General features: G+C 39.7%; 1 protein-coding gene across 4 annotated transcripts in view; it reads right to left on the reverse strand.

The window, feature by feature from the left end:
* The window catches only part of EBF1 (EBF transcription factor 1), a 465,753-nt gene that overhangs the window by 13,467 nt on the left and 433,874 nt on the right, over positions 1–18,412 (reverse strand). For all 4 annotated transcript variants that reach the window (XM_073621181.1, XM_073621179.1, XM_073621180.1 and 1 more), the window contains exons 12-14: positions 5,109–5,174; positions 3,481–3,658; positions 2,787–2,966 (exon numbers count right to left, since the gene is read on the reverse strand). In XM_073621181.1, coding sequence (XP_073477282.1) covers positions 2,787–2,966; positions 3,481–3,658; positions 5,109–5,174 — 424 coding nt within the window. The remainder of the gene's footprint in view (positions 1–2,786; positions 2,967–3,480; positions 3,659–5,108; positions 5,175–18,412) is intronic.

Genomic DNA, 18,412 nt, shown 5'->3' on the forward strand with positions numbered 1-18,412 from the left:
AAGCAACAGGATTTTCACTAAGAGTTAAAAGGTATTGTAAACTATTTTCATGCAAAAATCTGTCACAGTCACACAAGTGGTGGTGGTGGTGGTGGTGGTGGTGGGGAGTATTCAAATTAAAGTAGAAGTGCAGTAAATTACTCTCTAAGCTTAAACCTGCTTCTTCCCCCATTCTAAACCCTATACTAACTAACCTGTAAAGGAAAGATGTCAATACTTACTATTCTGTCCGGTCGCATGATCTCCCAGTGACCAGCTTCAGTGAAGAGGAAAGAACCAACACCTGCTGCAATGCCTATTTGGTGACAACACCCATAGGCTTACTATGGGGCATCCATTGGTGGCTGTCTCTCCTCTACACACGGAAGCCGGTGCTGGGAGCTGATCACGTGACCTGAATGCCCTCAGAAAAGATCATTAAAGACATCTTTTCTTTTATAGGGTAGTTAGAACAGGGCTTAGAATGGGGGTTGGAGCAGGTTTAGACTTAGATAGTATTTTACTGGATTTCCACTTTAACATTTTTGGGCTGAGCCTGTAATTGTCCAAATGAAAGCTACAATGTTACAATCACACTGAAGTACACACAAATACACCTGTATACTTAGGCCTGGTTCACTCTAGTGGGAATTCTGATGCAACCTGATTCGCACAGAATTGCATGGCAAGGGAAATCTTATTGTTTTTAATGGTATCCATTTTAGTCAAAGCAACTCAGAGTGGGATTTTGAAAAAGGTTCCTGCACTACTTTGGTGCAATGAACAGTGTGACCTGCCCCCATAAAATATGCAAAGTTGCATCAAAGCCGTGCCACATAATCACACTGTAAATCACCTCATAGTAACATTGCAATAGTGTGAACCAAGCCTTAAGTAAACTGGCATCAAAAAAGAAAGGCATACACCTTTAGATACCTGCAAACTCACCCTGGGAACTCTGTAATTCCAAAATATGCTTTTAAATAAACCTTGACTTTAAAAATATAACAACTGGCCCACCCCTCAAAGTCAATTAGCTGTTGCTCCTTTAACGTGATATGTGGCCTCATTGATCGATAGTGCGTTGAGGGACATGGGAAGAAACATGCCAGTTATCCTTCCTGAACTTATAAACTGAATAAATGGTTCAAGAGCACTTGGAAATACATGTAAAGGTATATTTTATCCTTAAAACCAGTTAAGTCCTTAAAGCGAAACTAAACCATCCTATCCTTTATAGCAGTGGTTCTCAACTCCTGTCTTCAGGACCCACTAACAGGCCAGATTTTAAGTATTACCTTGGAGAGATGCAGACTAGAAAACTGCAATCACTGAGCAGAAAATTATATCACCTTTGATGTATTTCAGTTATCTTGCAAACCTGGTCTGTTAGTGGGTCCTGAGGATAGGAGTTGAGAACCACTGATGGCTATCTGATGGCTTGACAGTTTGTTTGGGAGCAGAAGCAACTGTGACATTCATGGCATGCCTTGAATGCAATCGTTTTGGGAAACAGTTAAACTGATGAGTTTAGCTCTATTTTATTGTGGTTGTAAACCCACAAAACCCCCCCCAAAAAAAAAAAAACCTGCAAGACAAAGGCATAATGAGCTAGTATGCATAGCATACTAGCTCATTATGAAATACTTACCTTAGATCGAAGCCCCCGCTGCGGTCCCCGCACACTGCTCTGGCTGGCAACAACGCTCCCAGAGATATTTCCGGGTATCGCGGGCTCTGGAGATGTAATTGACCAGATCAGACATCACCCCCGCGCATGCGCATGGGAGCCACCAGTAACAGCACATCAGCTGAAGCAACAGCACAAATGTGCCGTTACTTCAGTGCGCATGTGCCGATGATGTCGGCACATGCTGATACAGGGGATATCTCCTAAACCGTACAGGTTTAGGAGATATGCAGGGTAGCTACAGGTAAGCCTTATTATAGGCTTACCTGTAGCAAAAAGTGGATTGTAAGGGTTTACAACCACTTTAAGGTTGTTGTATGGCACTGCATTAATAAAAAGTTCTGTATGTAGTTTGAATGTGATATTATGTGTAAAAGTGCACTACTGTAAAGTGTACAAAAGGAATTTCAGTGAGCCTATAGATGGAACAGCTATGGGAAGTTTTCTGTTAACTTTTGATCTATAGTACCCCTGAATAAACATAAATGCAATCTATCTGATTGTGAAAACAATATTTACTCGCGCTAAGGTGAAAAACAATAATTGTTAATATGAAAAGAACTTGCAGCTGCTGTACACAAAGTGCTAATTACTTGAAAACATGCAATAAATAAATTACAACGCTCGCAACAAATTAATCAAATAACCATCAAAAATCTTATCACAATTGTGTTGATGTGTAATTCAAAATTGTACTAGTAAAATACTCTAGTGCTCCAAAAAACTTCAAACACTATATAAAATTACAAAAACACAACACTTGAAACTTGAAATATTATAATTTTTTGTTCATTCATCAATTTTGCACTGTTTTAAGCGTTGTGTTTTTGTAATTTTTAGTGTGTTTGAAGTTTTTTGGAGCACTAGAGCACTTTAATAGTAAGATTTTGGATTACACATCAACACAATTGTGATAAAATTTTTGATGGTTATTTGATTCATTTGTTGCGAGCGCTGTAATTTATTTATTGCAATCTATCTGATTGCATATAAAATACATTAAAGGTCTTTAAAATGAAAACAAAGAAAACTCAAAGAACATATGTGAATCTTTATACGTACTGGTGTGATTGAGCCCTTTACATCTCTGCACACGCCCCATGAAACAAACACTTACTGGCATAAGGTGAGTTGGCAGCTGATCCATTGAGGAAGCTGGGCGATCCAGCGAGATTGGACATGGCTGTGTTTCCGTAGCCGTTCATGCTGGTTGTGACGGAGCTGTAGTTGGTTTGTTGGGGGGTGGTGCTGGGTGCGTAGCTATGGGGTGATACGCTGCTTGTGTTACGGGTGAAGCCTGAGGATGGTCACCAAGAAATCAGAGATCAATAATTCTGTTTTCATTCATTCTAGAACACTTACAATAAAAAAATTAAGGAACTGCTTCTTTTGCCTGCAGCAGACTGATGACATAATCTCAGCCTAGGCAAAGACACTTGACTGGTCCTCAAGGACTGCATTTTATTGGACATAGGTGGAACTTTTCCAAAGAAGTAATGAAGTTACTGAAAAGGCCACTTTAAATCACTTAATGCAACCCATTTATTGACACCCTTGATTGATTTTTCTTTCTACAAGTTAGCTATGACACTAAAATGCAGCCTGAAACCCCTTCATATTTCTGACTTCCACACTGAAAACACTGAAGTCATCTAATAAATGTATTTTTTTCCTGGTTCAGACCTGTGTCACACGCTATCCAAAATGCTAATAACCTAAGGATGTAAGAGAAGTAATGTATTTATGTACCATTATATCTTATATCTGAAATACGTTATCATGGTAGAAAGTGCTGTGACATTTTTTCTTACCCTGATTGGTGACTTGTGATGGCTCGGAAACATTGACAGCGAGTTGCCCGCTAAAAGAGTTGACTCCCATCATGCTGGGATGTACAGAGGAGTTGGCGAGGGCAGGAAGTTGGCTATGGTTTCTTGGAACACTGTAAAGAGCTTCGGCAATGTCAGCTGCCCTTTTCAATATAATTTCCTGTTGAAATATGGCACACATAGTATCAAACATCCAAATAAAACACACTGCAGCCCTTCCAGTGTAAATCAGTTAGCTGATGGTCATTAGTGGCTCCCACATAGAGGATGGTAAGCTTTCAGTTTTACGGGTACACAGGCAATGCTCATAACATTTCTGAGAATCCCCCCAGTCACTTTTCCCAGTATGCAGGGCTTATTCCTCTGGAGTTACATGCAGCTTACTTTGACAGCTTTTGCCATGGCATATCATACATTAAAGGAAGGGGGCAGCATTTTGCCTTTTCCTTTTCTTTACTTATTAGATATACATTTTTTTCAATTTGGCAAATAATGGGTCTGCTGTGATTTTAATTTTTTTTATTAATTTTCTGTTGGTATGAAATTGCCATTTTTATGATAAAAATGACACATAATGTTTTGCTACAGTGTAATGAAACATAACAAATCAACTAGGATTGAAGTCATATGTTGAATTATATTCCAAAGTTACATTTATACTTTAAGGAAGATGATAAATGCAAGTGGTTATTTTATTAGTTTATATGGCATCAACATATTCCAGAGCACTTTACAGAAATCATAAATCCATTTACATCAGTTCCTGTACCTGACTAGCTTACAGTCTATATCCCTCCAGGAGTATTACATACACATGGTAGACCTTATTGAGTTCCTATTCTTGTGTGCTGTTGTAACTTTAAAACCTAAGTTTACTCAAAAAAAAAAAAAACACACACAAGAAAAATTACTTTCCATCAAAGGTGTCCGACTATGCCTACTTTTTGCATCCCACTACCTTATTCATAGAAGGCATACAACAGCTTCTATGAATGAAACAGGATCTATAAATGGTAGATAAATCAATGATTAAAAGGGGGTGTTTGGGGGGGGTAAGGGGGAAGATTTTGACTAAAGAAGGAGACAGCAGCACAAGGGATACATGGCATTGATCATAAGTAATGTCTATTCTGTTATTTTCTTTTTTGACTTGAGTAAACTTAGGCTTTAAGGATGATGGCAGAATTGCCTACAAAATTGAGATTAGAGGGAGCCCTAAAGGATTCGTTCACACTGACCACATACTAAATGCTCCATTTTAGTGTGCGGGCAGCACCTGTTTTTCCATTGGCTCCTGCTGCTGTCAAACAAAGTCAGTGAGCCAATGAGGAGAGGGGGGTTGGAGGAGTGGGGTCGAGCCACGGCTCTGCATCTGAATGGACACACAAAGTAACAGCTCAGCTCAGGTGCCCCCATAAGCAAGCTACTTGCTGTGGGAGCACTCAACAGGAGGGAGGGGCCAGGAGTGTCTGCGAGGCACCCGAGAAGAGGAGGATCTGGGTTTCTCTGTGCAAAACCACTACACAGAGCAGGTAGGTATAACATGTTTGTTAATTTTAAACAAACAAAAAAAAACAAGACTTTAATATCACTTTAATGTTATATGTTACCTGATTATTGTGTGGCATTCCGTACAGTGCCTCGACTAGATCTGCTGCTCTCTTCAGAATGACCTCCTACAAGAAAATACAGACAAAGATAAACAAAGATAAATGTAAATAATAATGGTCATACTTCATTCAAGCGTCTTAAAGAAGCATTTGGCCACCAGAGTGTCTTTTAAAAGTACAATTTTGCCAAACCAAGTCCCAGCCTGTGTTGATTTCATTAGGTCTGATCCTGGTACTTGTGTCTTCCAGTGTCAAAGGGAATGCATAATTTTATACATTTAATTAAAAGTGAATAACATTTAAAGAAAATTTATATTTTTGTCAATGTCTTTGAAAACATCCAAAAGAGCTATTCTTGATGCAAATAATCTCATCAAATATCTTGTGCGTGTAACTTGCAATTAGATAAATGTAAGTGGAGACAATTGTATTTGTAATTCTAACCTTCTTGCACCCTTGAGTGCTTTCTTTTCCTTCTCACTATGAAAGTCTATGGGGATGATCTACTAAAGGCAAATAGGCTGTTTACTTTGCAAGAGAATTTTGTGCCAGAGCTTAGTGAATGAGGTGAAGTTATGCTGACTTCCATCATCCAGTCATATGTGATCAAAAATCTTTTTTTTTCCATGAATGTGATTGGGTATTCTTTACAAAGTAAAACTTCACATTCATTAAGCTTTTGGGCATATTCCCTGGGAAAATGCAACTTCCCTTGCAAAGAGAACAGCTCCCTCAGTTCATTATAAACAATACACTCCTGGTATGGTTGTATCTCAACAGTTGTTAAGCCTGAAACAGAGCTATAGGACCAAGAGCTCCATGTAGTGCCAATTCTACAAATCTCTACATTGAATTCAATACCAAAAATATGGAAGAGCACTCAATGGTGAATACGGTAATAATGACTCAATATATGTGCTTACTGAAAAATACACCATCATTTTACCATTAAGGCCTGCTTTAGTCCTGTGTGTCCATTATATTTGCACATTACTATGCTGGCAATAGAAGGTGAGGGTATGTAGTTTAGTTGTCAGTGGTTGGGGCAGACACTACAATTCCCACTGACAACCAATAGCCTGAAAGCATGGCTGGCCTTGCCTACAAATTATTATATCTGATTGGCCTAGTCCATCTGCTAATGTGCATAAAATTAGTTCTTCCAGGTTAGAAAACAGAGACAAAAGTTAGCAGGGTTTATTAGGAGATATAAACATCCCTGTCATCACAGGCCATTGAAGAGTTTTAATTCGGACAAACAAATCACCTGACATTTGAGCTATCAAAAAAAGTTTAGTGAGAAAGGAAGGGAAAAAAATCTGTGCCTTTCCCCAAAAAGCAAATTGGTATTATTAATTTTCTTGCAGTTTCTCATCAGAAAAATGAGATCTAATTGCATTCATTTTGCTGTCACCATAAACCTCTTGCAAACTCTCAGATGTCACGCTTTTACATGCGCATTAGCATTTCCTCAATTTAAATTCTGCACCATATGAAGATGAAGTGCCTGGCAAGACAGGGAACCAGCCCGGGAGGGGTGTCTAACTGGAAGGGGGGGGGGGGAGGGCGTATTTGGTCTGGGTGCTCTTGTAGCTTTTAACTGTAGACCAAAATGTAACCCTTCTGAAACAAAGACACAAATAACCTATAAGTCTGTTGGCCAGTTTGCATGCAGTCAGGAGAGAGACAGGTCACCATATATCCCAACTGTCCTGCTTTAGGAGTGGCAGTCCCTCTGAAAACCAAATTCTGCTGTCTTTCTTTAATTGTGCTTATAGGTGCTTTTTAACTGTCAGAAATGTTTATTTTGCACTAAATGTTTCATCCAGTCTTTAAATTATTCTTTGGGTATTTTGCAGAGGTAGGAAAATGGTGGTGAAAAAGTCACCAGTCTGTATAAGGCAGATCTAAAACCAATCACTAAAATCTCATATGATCTTTAAAGATGAATTCAATTCATAATATATGAAGGTAGAGCATGCCCCAAAAATTTTCAGAAAATGTGGAATTCATGGCTGGAATCATCTATGGCCTCTTACCCGAAGGTGCCCTCTTTTAATGTAATTTCTTAGGGTACTGTTTCCATGTGTTTCTTGGATTTTGGTATGCACTTGGGGGAAGAGGGGAGGCACATATGTGTACATGTGTGTGTGTGGTCGAATGGAAGTTGGAGTAATGTTTGTACCTTTTACTTGCTTTGTTTGTTACTCAGATTATGCTCCGCTGTTACCGGTACTGTTTAACAGTGTACACAGAGTTCCACCTTTACTGTAACGCATGTTGTTCAGAATTGTATTCAGCTTGCAGGCCGTCTTATCTTACAATTGGTGTACTCTGTACTTTTTCTATGAAAAAAATCTAATAAACCACCTTATTACAAAAAAAAATGAATCCTAGGCATGGTATATCTTTACGTAGTTACATTGGTCTAGCTTGGACCAATGTAACTAAGTATATACTATACCAGGGCGATGCCTCTGGAAGTTGGAAATCAAAGCAGTAGACACAGCTACATCAGTGATCTCCACTTGCTTCCGGGTCCTGAGCTGAGAGGCCAGCCTCATGCATTGAAAATACAGGAGGTTGGCTGCTCGGTATGGATGCCATTCAGAAAACTGGAACAGGTGCCTCGGAGCTACTACCACCTGCAATGCCTGCTGCTCAATTAACGTGTTGGCTTTCTTTTTGACTGCTGTTCACATGCAATAATAAAATTATGTTTTAGCTGACTTTCATAGCACCAGCCTTTCTGTTTTTTCCATTCAGAGAATGCTTAGTACTTTCTGCATGAATGTAAACCATTTTTCGATTGAACAAGGTGGAAAGCATGATGTCACTCAATCTCATCCAATCAGAGAACGATTTGCATTCAGCCAGAAGATGCAAAGTGCTCTCTGAATGGCGCTCCTGCTAAGCAGCTGTCCACCTGTGTTCAAAGCGCATCAAGCTGGCTGTTCAGCACAGCACATGGAAGGAAGTGGAGATCACCAGAATAGCGGTGTCTACTTCAGTGATTTCTAGCTTCCTGGGGGAATAGGAATGCAGGGCGTGTTGCATATTATGTAGGCATGGTTCATGGTGGAGCAGTCCTGAGCAATGATGTGCTGCCGACTCTGGGTTCCCATCTATCTTTTAGATTGCTTGATGTGTGTGCGGGCAGGGCTGGATTTGGACTTGGAGTTCAGTAAGCCTCTCATACACAGCAATTAAATAAACAGCAAATCACCAATTTTTTCTATCAAAGTCCATTTATTGCATATCACTGGAACTAAGATTAAATGAGTTATATATCTGAAGTGTATACATGTAAGTACATACTGTCAATACAGCAACCTATGGATCTATATCAACTGTCCACATGAATATACAAAACAAAATATAGAGGTTGGTCTTGCTAGACCTACCTCTACACAAAATTTTCTGGATAATCAACTTTTTCTTTTCTAACTAATCAATAATTATGGTGTTAGTTTACTTTTTCAATGACAGTCACACATTTTAAAAACGTCATTATGAGGTTGTGCTTGCATGCACACATGCATAGGCTACTCCCCACAGGGCATTAATTGCCCTATGTGTGGTTCCCTCGAGCCACCAAAATTCATTTAAACCTGATACAATATAACAGAATAAAAACTTTTACAGGTAATTGCTGGCAAAATATTGCTTCCCAAGATACATTTTCTTAAAAGAAACCCATTTTAACTATAGTCTTGAATAGCATGTGACCCCTTCTGGCAGAGGACCCAGGGTGATCTTCCCTTTTAACCTGTTATAAAACTAGCACTATGTGCAAGACAGGTCCTCTTTTATGCAGACACACCTGAGTGGTTTTGTCTGTATTCAATGTTTTCTCAAGTACTGGCAGAGGGACCACATTCACATCAAAGGAAACCCGAGTTTGCTAGGGGGGTCTTAAAATAAGCCGTACAAATTTGTAATGCGGGTAAGCTCATTTAAATTATTTTTTAATTAACAACACGTAATGCAAACATTCCAGAAACATAATAGGAATGGTCCCGTTTAGGCTGTGTGTTTTTGATCTATAGCTTTATTGTTTTATCGGTATGATGTATCCAGCCTGGGGAAGCAAGGTAGAGTCATGATGACAACGAAGCGAGGAATCAGACTCTGGTAAATTCAGTTGAAAGTTGTTGAAATTTTAAGAGATTGATGTTATCAGTAAAAAAAATTCATACGGCAAGTTTTTTTCCAATTAAAGCGGTACTCCAGATAGTCTCCTATAATCCCATGCGCACAACAACAATTACACTGTGAGAGGGGGGTCAACACTGTGAGTAATGTCGGGTACACACAGGCCGATTATCAGCCCAAATCAGCCATTACAGTAGAAAGCGTCTGACTTTCGGCCCGTATGTGCAGCTGCCTATCCAACAGAAGCCAATTTCACGACCGGTTTCTGTCGAATGAATGCTTGAAAACCAGCTGGGTACACACAACCATCTTCTGTCAAACAAAAATGTTTGAAAACCAGCAGCCGACCGGCATCCGATCGGTACACAATAGCACAGCGTGGGAGATCACTGTACTAACATTATTTGTGTTAGTACAGAGATTTTATTTTTTTCAGTACGTTGGGTTGTATGAAATAAAAACATATAGTGTGTACCAGGCTTTAGTCATAGCTCTACTAGATTACAAAATTATTGTTATCTTAACACTGGACAAAGAGCATAGAGCACAGAAAAGATCTAATTAATGTGCTGCTGCTCCCTCACTGCCCAATCACAGCCTCGGCAATAGAGGAAAAAAGGAAGAAATACTTCATCAGCCATGTTTTCCCATGACCAATCAGAGAGAAGCAGTACCATGATTTCAGAGGAAGATACGTACATAGAGCATGCTTGCGGCTATGAGTAATGTAAAACATTTGTGAAGCATGCAACTCTACTTTAAAGGAGAACTGCAAAACATTTTTAAGCAGAACTCCAGCTAAATCAAAGAAAAAAAAATAAGTTGCCTATTAAAAATAAAAATATTATCTGCCATTTGATTTGTCGGTCACCCAGACTCATTCAATTCACCCCTTCTGAGCCCCAGCTGTCATAGAACCTTCTTGGGGGGAAGCTTCATCAAAGCAGCTTGGCTGAACTGACCACTGCCTCGGGAGAGGACAAAGGATCCATGACATCAATGGACTGGCCAGAAGACACTTAAAAAAGGTGTGTGAGAGGTTCCAGAATGTCTTAATCATTGCCTTTTTAATCAATGGGCTGGCTGTGATTTGGGGCTCCTTTCCCCTGGAGACAGGTTGCTCTAGGAGCAGCAAATGTGTGAAAGCAGATACTGGGAGAATGCCCAAGGAGAGGCCATCTGACCATACTGTTGTCTGAGGGGTATTGAAAGATGGTTTGTCATTAGGCAGGAGCCTGTGCAGTCCAGATGAATGTCTTGTTTATCAGAAAGCTGACTGAGACAGTGTGGTGAGTCTGTGCAGAGACAAGCTCAGGGACTACAAACTCTGAAAAGCCATGAGGCACTTCATGCTACATGTTAAATTGTGGTGATGTTGAAACCCCCCTGTAAGGGTAACTGTGTGAGAGTTTTTTTAATGTGAATGTTTAATTAATGAAAACGTACATCCATGACTGGTCTGGACTTGATAAAAGGTACTCTAAAGGTGCCCCACAATATCACTATATATACATTATATATACATTATTTTATTTTTTTTATTATTATTTTTTATAGGAGGGCATGAAGGCCTTGTATGGAAAAGATCACCAGGTTGTAATTATATTATATATTATTATATATTATATAAAATTACTTTAGTGTGTTAAAGCCTATATGAGATTTTAGTGATTGGGTTTACATTTGAGAATTTATCTTTCTGGTAAGTTTTGTGATGGGGGAGGAAGCTGAAACAAGAAGAACCTTGAACAAAGAAATGGAGACCATTATTAAGAGTTATTAAGAGTTCCCCTTTAACTCTGAGAAAGACAGTCTGGAACATGCCGTAGTTTTGTAAAGTTAACCAGGGACGCCTGGCTTGGTGCCCTGGAGTAGAGTGACCAGAAAATTACAGTCCCTCCGTGTCACTGCACTCCCGGTAGGGGATCAAGCCTCAGGCATGTTTGTGTTCGGAATCTAATATATTGCCTTTCAATCAGAGGAAGGAGGTGAGGTTCGCACGGGCAAAACATGCCGACTGGGTCAGAAAAGCAATAAAGATTTTTACAGAGCTGTCCAAGGTGCTAAATTCCCTCAATAATGGGATTGGCACTCTGCAGTTAACCTCTCATTTACTGGAGGACCAGGAGGCCCGCCCCAACCGTTGCTGCATATTTACCTCGAAATGTATATTTTATGACATTATGTTAGTGAATGGAAAGGGCAACATTGCCAGAGCAATTTCATGTTTAAAAGGGAGTCGTAATATTTATAGCGCCTTTGCATTTGGAGAGAAGATGAAGGATTGGATGCCGTGCGTTGACCTTACAATTACCAAAAGGTGATTTCCCTACCAAGTCGTTTAGTCAGTATGATGCTGGAAGGGACATAAGACCCATTACTATTTATTTACTGCTATAGAAAGTTCTAGAAAATGCGCTGAATCTATTTGGGAGCTCTGGGTCGTTTCTTTTTTTTTTTGCCGCTTAGATGGTTAATGGCTGCTTTTTATTTGCACTGCTTTTCAGGAACGTGAGAACGTATAAATACAATGCATCTTACTGCATATGCTCTCGCTCCCACCCAACAGGCAAAAGTAATAAATAAAGTGTTTTTTTTTTTTCCCTTGCCTCTTTCCATCAGCTCACAGAATACAATAAACACAGCTGTTTTACATCACGGCTAGAAGGGGTGTTATGAAACTTCAAAATATGGTTAAAGGGGATGTGGAGTAAATAATGAATAAGTATAAAGATAAATTAATTTATAGAGATAAGGTTCAACTAAAATGTTAATTTGTGAAACAAAAAGTAAAACCTAAGTATGTAGAAAATGTGGGTGTGATATTTGAATAAAGGGGCATTTTGTTAAAGTAGATGAGAACTTTAGCTGACTGACATTTGGTTTGATAAAGCACTATGTATCATACAAAAAACTGTATTTTTTAAGATGATGACAACAGTGGAGAAATCTTGTGCAATATGTGTCTGCATTGGAAGAGTGTGTGACATTGTGACAACGCAGGAGCACAATTGGGACACCAGAACAAAGTGTTGCCACCCTGTAATGGAAGGTGGTGCCTGAACAATGAGCATGGAAAACACCTTTAAAATTACGTTAGCATATTAAAGCTTATATGTGATTTGGTGATTGGGTTTACTTATATTTTAAAGGCCAACATTTTTAAAAAAACTAATAGGCTGAGATCTAGCATTGCACAGATAAAGAGAGGCAGTGTGTTTTTTTTTTCATTCAATTATCCCTTCATGCCCAAAAAAGAAGTATACCATGGTTTTACACCTGTACCAGGAAAAATCTCACCTTCTGAGGACCAGGAAATGTCCTCAATTTTGTGAACTGACCAGGCCAGTTGGGTTAAAAGTGGTATGGGATTTTACCTTCTTCTCTAGGTTTTTTATACTGGATGAAATTGTAACATAGAAATGGTACATAGGTTGGTATATACTGTAGGCTGTTCCTGAACCACAGCTCCCACTAACCCTGAGAGATCTTGGGCAGAACGTGCAGTTCAAAGAACAACATCGCGCCAAAAAACGTTTAGCAGAATGCTCAAATATGATGAAATCCTTTTTAATTGGAAATTATATCAAATGCATTTCAGGGGCTTCACATATCTCCCTCTTTCTTAGGGCTTTAGAAAAGACAAATGTTATCTTTACACTGCTGCTGCAGTAGACGTATACCATTAATGAAGATTGGGGTACGGTTGCTGAAATAGTTAATGGAGTGCAGCAATCTGATGTCTGGCATCTGTTTTTTTCAAAACTTCCACAAGTTAGGTTACATTCTTGACATACGCTAATGTTCTTTTGGCATTTCAGTACATATTTACTGGAGATCAGCACTTGAGATCAAAAACTATTTATATTTAAAGTTAAAATAGATTGTAATCGTTATTCCAAACAATCTGAGATGGCATAATTCGTGACAAGCTTAGATATACTGGCTCAGCAGCAATGTGACCCCTGGAGTTATTATAAAATGTTATAGCTGATGATGTACTATTTACTTATTTATTTTGCACAAGATTTTGTAAACCGTGCAGTCACTTAGAATTATAGTCACAGGAAGGCAGACAAGGAGCCTGGGGAAACAAAAGGCCAGTCCATCCAAAAGAAGTGTTTCAGGTTCTGATGAGCTAAGTCACCTGTAGGCATCTTAAAGTCACCAGTGAGATATGCCCAGTGAGTGAGATATGCCCAGTGCCCATTGTAAATCTGTGGACAGCCACCTGGTTTTTTACTTCTTCTGCTAGACCATGATTAGTATTACCCGTTGATCCTACCAGTAAAAAAAAATCCTATTCTAGGGTGATTACACTCACTGTACTATTTGTGTGGAGGAGCAGTGTTGTCACCTTAGGACAGTGATGGCAAACATTGGCACCCCAGATGTTTTGGAACTACATTTCCCATGATGGTCAACTGCACTGAAGAGTGCATGAGCATCATGGGAAATGTAGTTCCAAAACATCTGGGGTGCCAAGGTTTGCCATCACTTCCCTAGGACATGGCTATAGAACACGTCCCCCTTTTCATAACATAGGTAACCTATGCAGGGCTGATAGGACTGTTTGAGATAACTTTGCAGATTTCACAGGAAGTTAACAGCTCACTGGCTCATATCTATTGAACAGATATGAAAAAAACTTATTTTCATGGTATAGCAGAAAAAAGGGAGCAAATAAGAGAAGCACATACAGTAGTTGGGCTTTACATGTATTTTAATAGGTATTTTTAAGGAAAGGTTAGATGTAAGGGTTTGGGTAGAGGAAGATTTAAGTGTCAGGGTCTGCTGAGACCCTGACAATTGCGAATAGGCTTGCGGCTAGAGACAAGTAGATGAACAGTTTTACATACTTGTTTTTGGCACCGTTTGCACTAAGGAGTACTACACAAGACCCCTGAAAATATATGTACCCACCTTACCTTACCTGTTGCATTCTCCTTAATATAAAGCAAATTACAGTCCAACAAAGAAGGTGGGGTACCTTGCTACTACATAGTCCTTGGTAAATCTAAAGACATTGTAGAAGATTTTAACATACACTTAATTTCCAAAAGTATTGGGACTGCCTTTACACGCACAAGAACTTTAATGGCATCCCAGTCTTAATTCATAGGGTTCAATATTGAGTTGCCACACTTTGCAGCTATAATAGCTTCAACTTTTCTGGGAAGGCTGTCCACAAGTGTATTTGGGAATGTTGTGAGATCAGGCACTGATGTGGATGAGAAGGCCTGGCTCGCAGTTTCCGCTATAATTCCACCCAAAGGTGTTCTGTTCGGTTGAGGTCAGAACTCTGTGCAGGCCAGTCAAGTTTCTCCACCCCAGACTCGCTCATCCATGTCTTTATGGACCTTGCTTTGTGCATGGGTCCAAATAATTTGGTAGAGGGGGGATTATGGTGTGGGGTTGTTTTTCAGGGGTTGGGCTTGGCCCCTTAGTTCCAGTGAAGGGAACTCTTAAGGTGTCAGCATACCAAAACATTTTGGACAATTTCATGCTCCCAACTTGGTGGGAACAGTTTCCTGTTCCAACATGACTGCGCACCAGTGCACAAAGTAAGGTCCATAAAGACATGGATGAGCGAGTTTTGGGTAGATGAACAAGACTGGCCTGCACCTTAAGTCCTTAACTCAATAGAAAACATTTGGGATGAATTAGAGCGGAAACTGCGTGCCATGCCTTCTTGTCCACATCCTGACCTCACAAATGCGCTTCTGGAAGAATGGTCAAACATTCCCATAGACACCCTCCTAAACCTTGTGGACAGCCTTCCCAGAATAGTTGAAGCAGTTATAGCTGCAAAGGGTGGGCCAACTCAATACTGAACCCTACGGACTAAGGCTGGAAGAAGTTCATGTGCGTGTAAAGGCAGGCATCCCAATACTTTTGATAATATAATGCATATGGCCAGTGTAACACCAATGGCATGTCCCCATGTAATCCACATGCCAATTTTATTTGTGAGACAATGTATTCATCGTTCACACGGGCATAAAGAGCAGCTGTTTGCTTTGCATTATTAAAGCTATTCAAAGGCTTTGCAAAGCAAATGCCTGTTCTTTACATGAATTGCGAATGTTCTAGTACACACAGCAGGCTTATGTTTCTTTTTATAGTTTCATGTTAACTTAGATCTTGCCTGCAATGTGTAGCAGGCATTACAACTTGCAACACTTGCCAAACGTCTCTATTCAAGTCCATGGATGTGCCGTAGAAATGCAGAGCACTACAGCAAGGCTCTTTACCCCATGTTGGGGCCTGTGTGTAGTGGTAGTCTATAGTACTTTAGCAGTAGTTGATAGCTGGGGGAAAAATTAATAAGCACATAGGATGAGGTTTAGAGGGACAACTATTATGTCCACTGAAAGTGAGGTATTTCCTACATTCCTCTCACCTGCTCAAGAAAAAAGCCAGGGCTTCACTGCTTATGCTATACATGTAGATTATCCTGAGTGTGCAGCCCCAGCAGAAGGTGTCATACAACCACAGTATCACAGTGTTAGTTCCTGAGCCCGTAATGACAGCTATAGTGCACACCGCTGGGATACACTACTTGGAGAGGCTCTGCGATATCAAACAATACAGTACAAAGTACGCCAACCTATATGTTTTGATAAGATTGAGAAGTCCAACTGAGAAATAGCAGTTATGTAAGCATCATCTCCCGACAAACAAAACAATAGTGTACACCGATTATAGATGTTAAATAAATCCTGTTCTCTTAAGACATACCCATCTGAGCAGCCAACAAAAATGGGGGGGAACTTTGTAGGCATAAATGGGTAATGTTTAAGGCCATTCCAAACATGTTTTCACAACTCAGAAGAAGCTCTTTATGCAGAAGTAGGGTCATAAAATCGAAAGTATCCTTTGTGTGTGTGATTTTAGGTCACATGAACGGACTGGTTAAATCAACATATTTTTTGGAAAATACTGATCCTGAGAACAGATGTGGATTTCACCATGGTACGATTATCCACAAACAGCAATCATCAATAACAGCAAAATAATTTGATGATGGATTGTGAGATCTGCAACCAATTGCAATACATTGGCAGTTGTGTGAACTCAAGTGGCTCATGTAGCATAGGTTTAAGACTTACTGAACACTTTTCTACACCTTTCCAAAATAGGATTCATGTTTGGCATTTCACCACATATAAAAATTTTTAGTCGTGCTGCATACGGAAAGAGCACAGATAATGATTTCCATGAATGTGTCAGTAAATACTCAACTGACTCATGCCGTGCATGTTTTATCTATATCACTGACTCAGTGGCAATCTCTAAAGGGTGGGTGTATGTAAGGAGTTATTGGCTGACTCTACCTGATTGATTATTGTAACCGCATGTGTGAAAAATTACACTTGTATACTACTCTTTGTTGCACAAAAGAAAATCATCAGTAGAAAAGAATGTAAGGTAAAACTAACACCTAAAAAGTTGAACTTCTGGAACGCTGAAAATAATTATATTGCCATCTTTGCAAGAAAAGAGGGTTCTACATTATTTCAATAATAAATGCAGATAACAGATAACAGCCCATAGGTGTTCCAAAATTTTAAATTAAATTCTGCCTAAACACTGCAACTAAACTAAAGTTATAAAGTTTTTACTCCATTTTTTGTGACGTTTTTTATGATCTCTTGCAGCCAATTAGATCAGGGCTTTCACAGTGCCTCGTGGCAGGACTACAGGCTCTTTCCACGCTCGCCAAGTGCTTATAAAACCAATTACAGTCTTTCATTTTTTGGAAACAAGTAACTTTTGTAACATTTCTCATGAAGCTGAAGCAGGAAATGTTATCTAAAAAGTGTTCACATACCTCATTGTTATGGAAATAGATTCCCTGTTCCTAAAACCCTGAACTGCAAACACATGGAATGCAGTGTCTGACTTATAGAACTGCTATAGACAGGCACCTATGGCAACCAACAAAATCTGAATCTTTACTGTTGGGCTCAGTTATAGCTTCAATATCCGACACAATAACACAATAGATTATGGTATTTACAAAACATATTACTTTTGTTCCACCTTAAAACATTATGGGGTTGATTTACTAAAACTGGAGAGTGCGAAATCTGGTGCAGCTGTGCATGGTAGCTAATCAGCTTCTAACGTCAACTTGTTCAATTAAGCTTTGACAAAAAAAACCTGGAAGCTGATTGGTTGGTAGAGCTGCACCAGATTTTGCACTCTCCAGTTTTAGTAAATCAACCCCTATATTTGAAAAGTGAAGTGAAGTCCTCAACACAGTTTTACTATAATATACAAATACTATGCATTTGAGCAATATTTCAGAATTTCCTTCCCCAGTCTACTTTTACAGTAACAATGGCGAGAGCACATACTTGTTCCACTGGGGGGCACTGCGGTCCCAGGTGGCAGCCCTGTTGGTGATACATGTAACCTCACCTTGGTTTATATATAAGGAAAGACATAAGGAGTTAAATATCCTTTTATATGCTATAAATGTATAAAGGAAACCCAATGAATGCTATTTGGATAGGACTGAACCCTAAGCTTTGAAATGAATGATTTGCTGTGTGATATTATCAAGTTCCGATGTCTGTCCTACTCCGCAAGTTGCTCCCTTCCATCCCTGCTGCTCAATTACTGTCCCGTCTGCAATAATAGACTTGTAAGAGCTGTTCCTTCGATCGGCTGGCCTGTGCACAGCTGCCTGGGACAGATGACTTTACAATGATGGATCACACAGCATAGCCATGGTGCTGAGCTCTCCGCCCCAGGGAGAGACACTAATGAGCCAAAGCTCAGCTTCCAGCCAAGGAAAGGGATCAGCAGCTAAACTGAGCCCCGGAGGTGTCTGTCTCAAAAGACTCCACAGTATGAGCAGGTGGAAGAGTATAGACTTCTCTCGATAACTTAGCTGATGTAGAACTGTCTGACCAGTAAATGAGGAACTGGGGCTTCAAGACAAGTTATGGCTTTTCTCTTGATGGCATAGCAGTAGGCTCAGCGCCTGTCAGATTCTGGGTGGATTTAGGCTAGCTGTTACTGCTTGATTCACATGAGGTCAGCTACCCAAACTCACAGGCATAATAATATCCAAAGTCCAAGCTCCTCATCAGTACAACCAACACCGTGAGGGCTTGGCAAGGCCCGATAAACATAAT

This window comes from Aquarana catesbeiana, linkage group LG03, assembly GCF_042186555.1.
Source record: "Aquarana catesbeiana isolate 2022-GZ linkage group LG03, ASM4218655v1, whole genome shotgun sequence".
In the NCBI taxonomy this organism is placed as follows: Eukaryota; Metazoa; Chordata; class Amphibia; order Anura; family Ranidae; genus Aquarana; species Aquarana catesbeiana.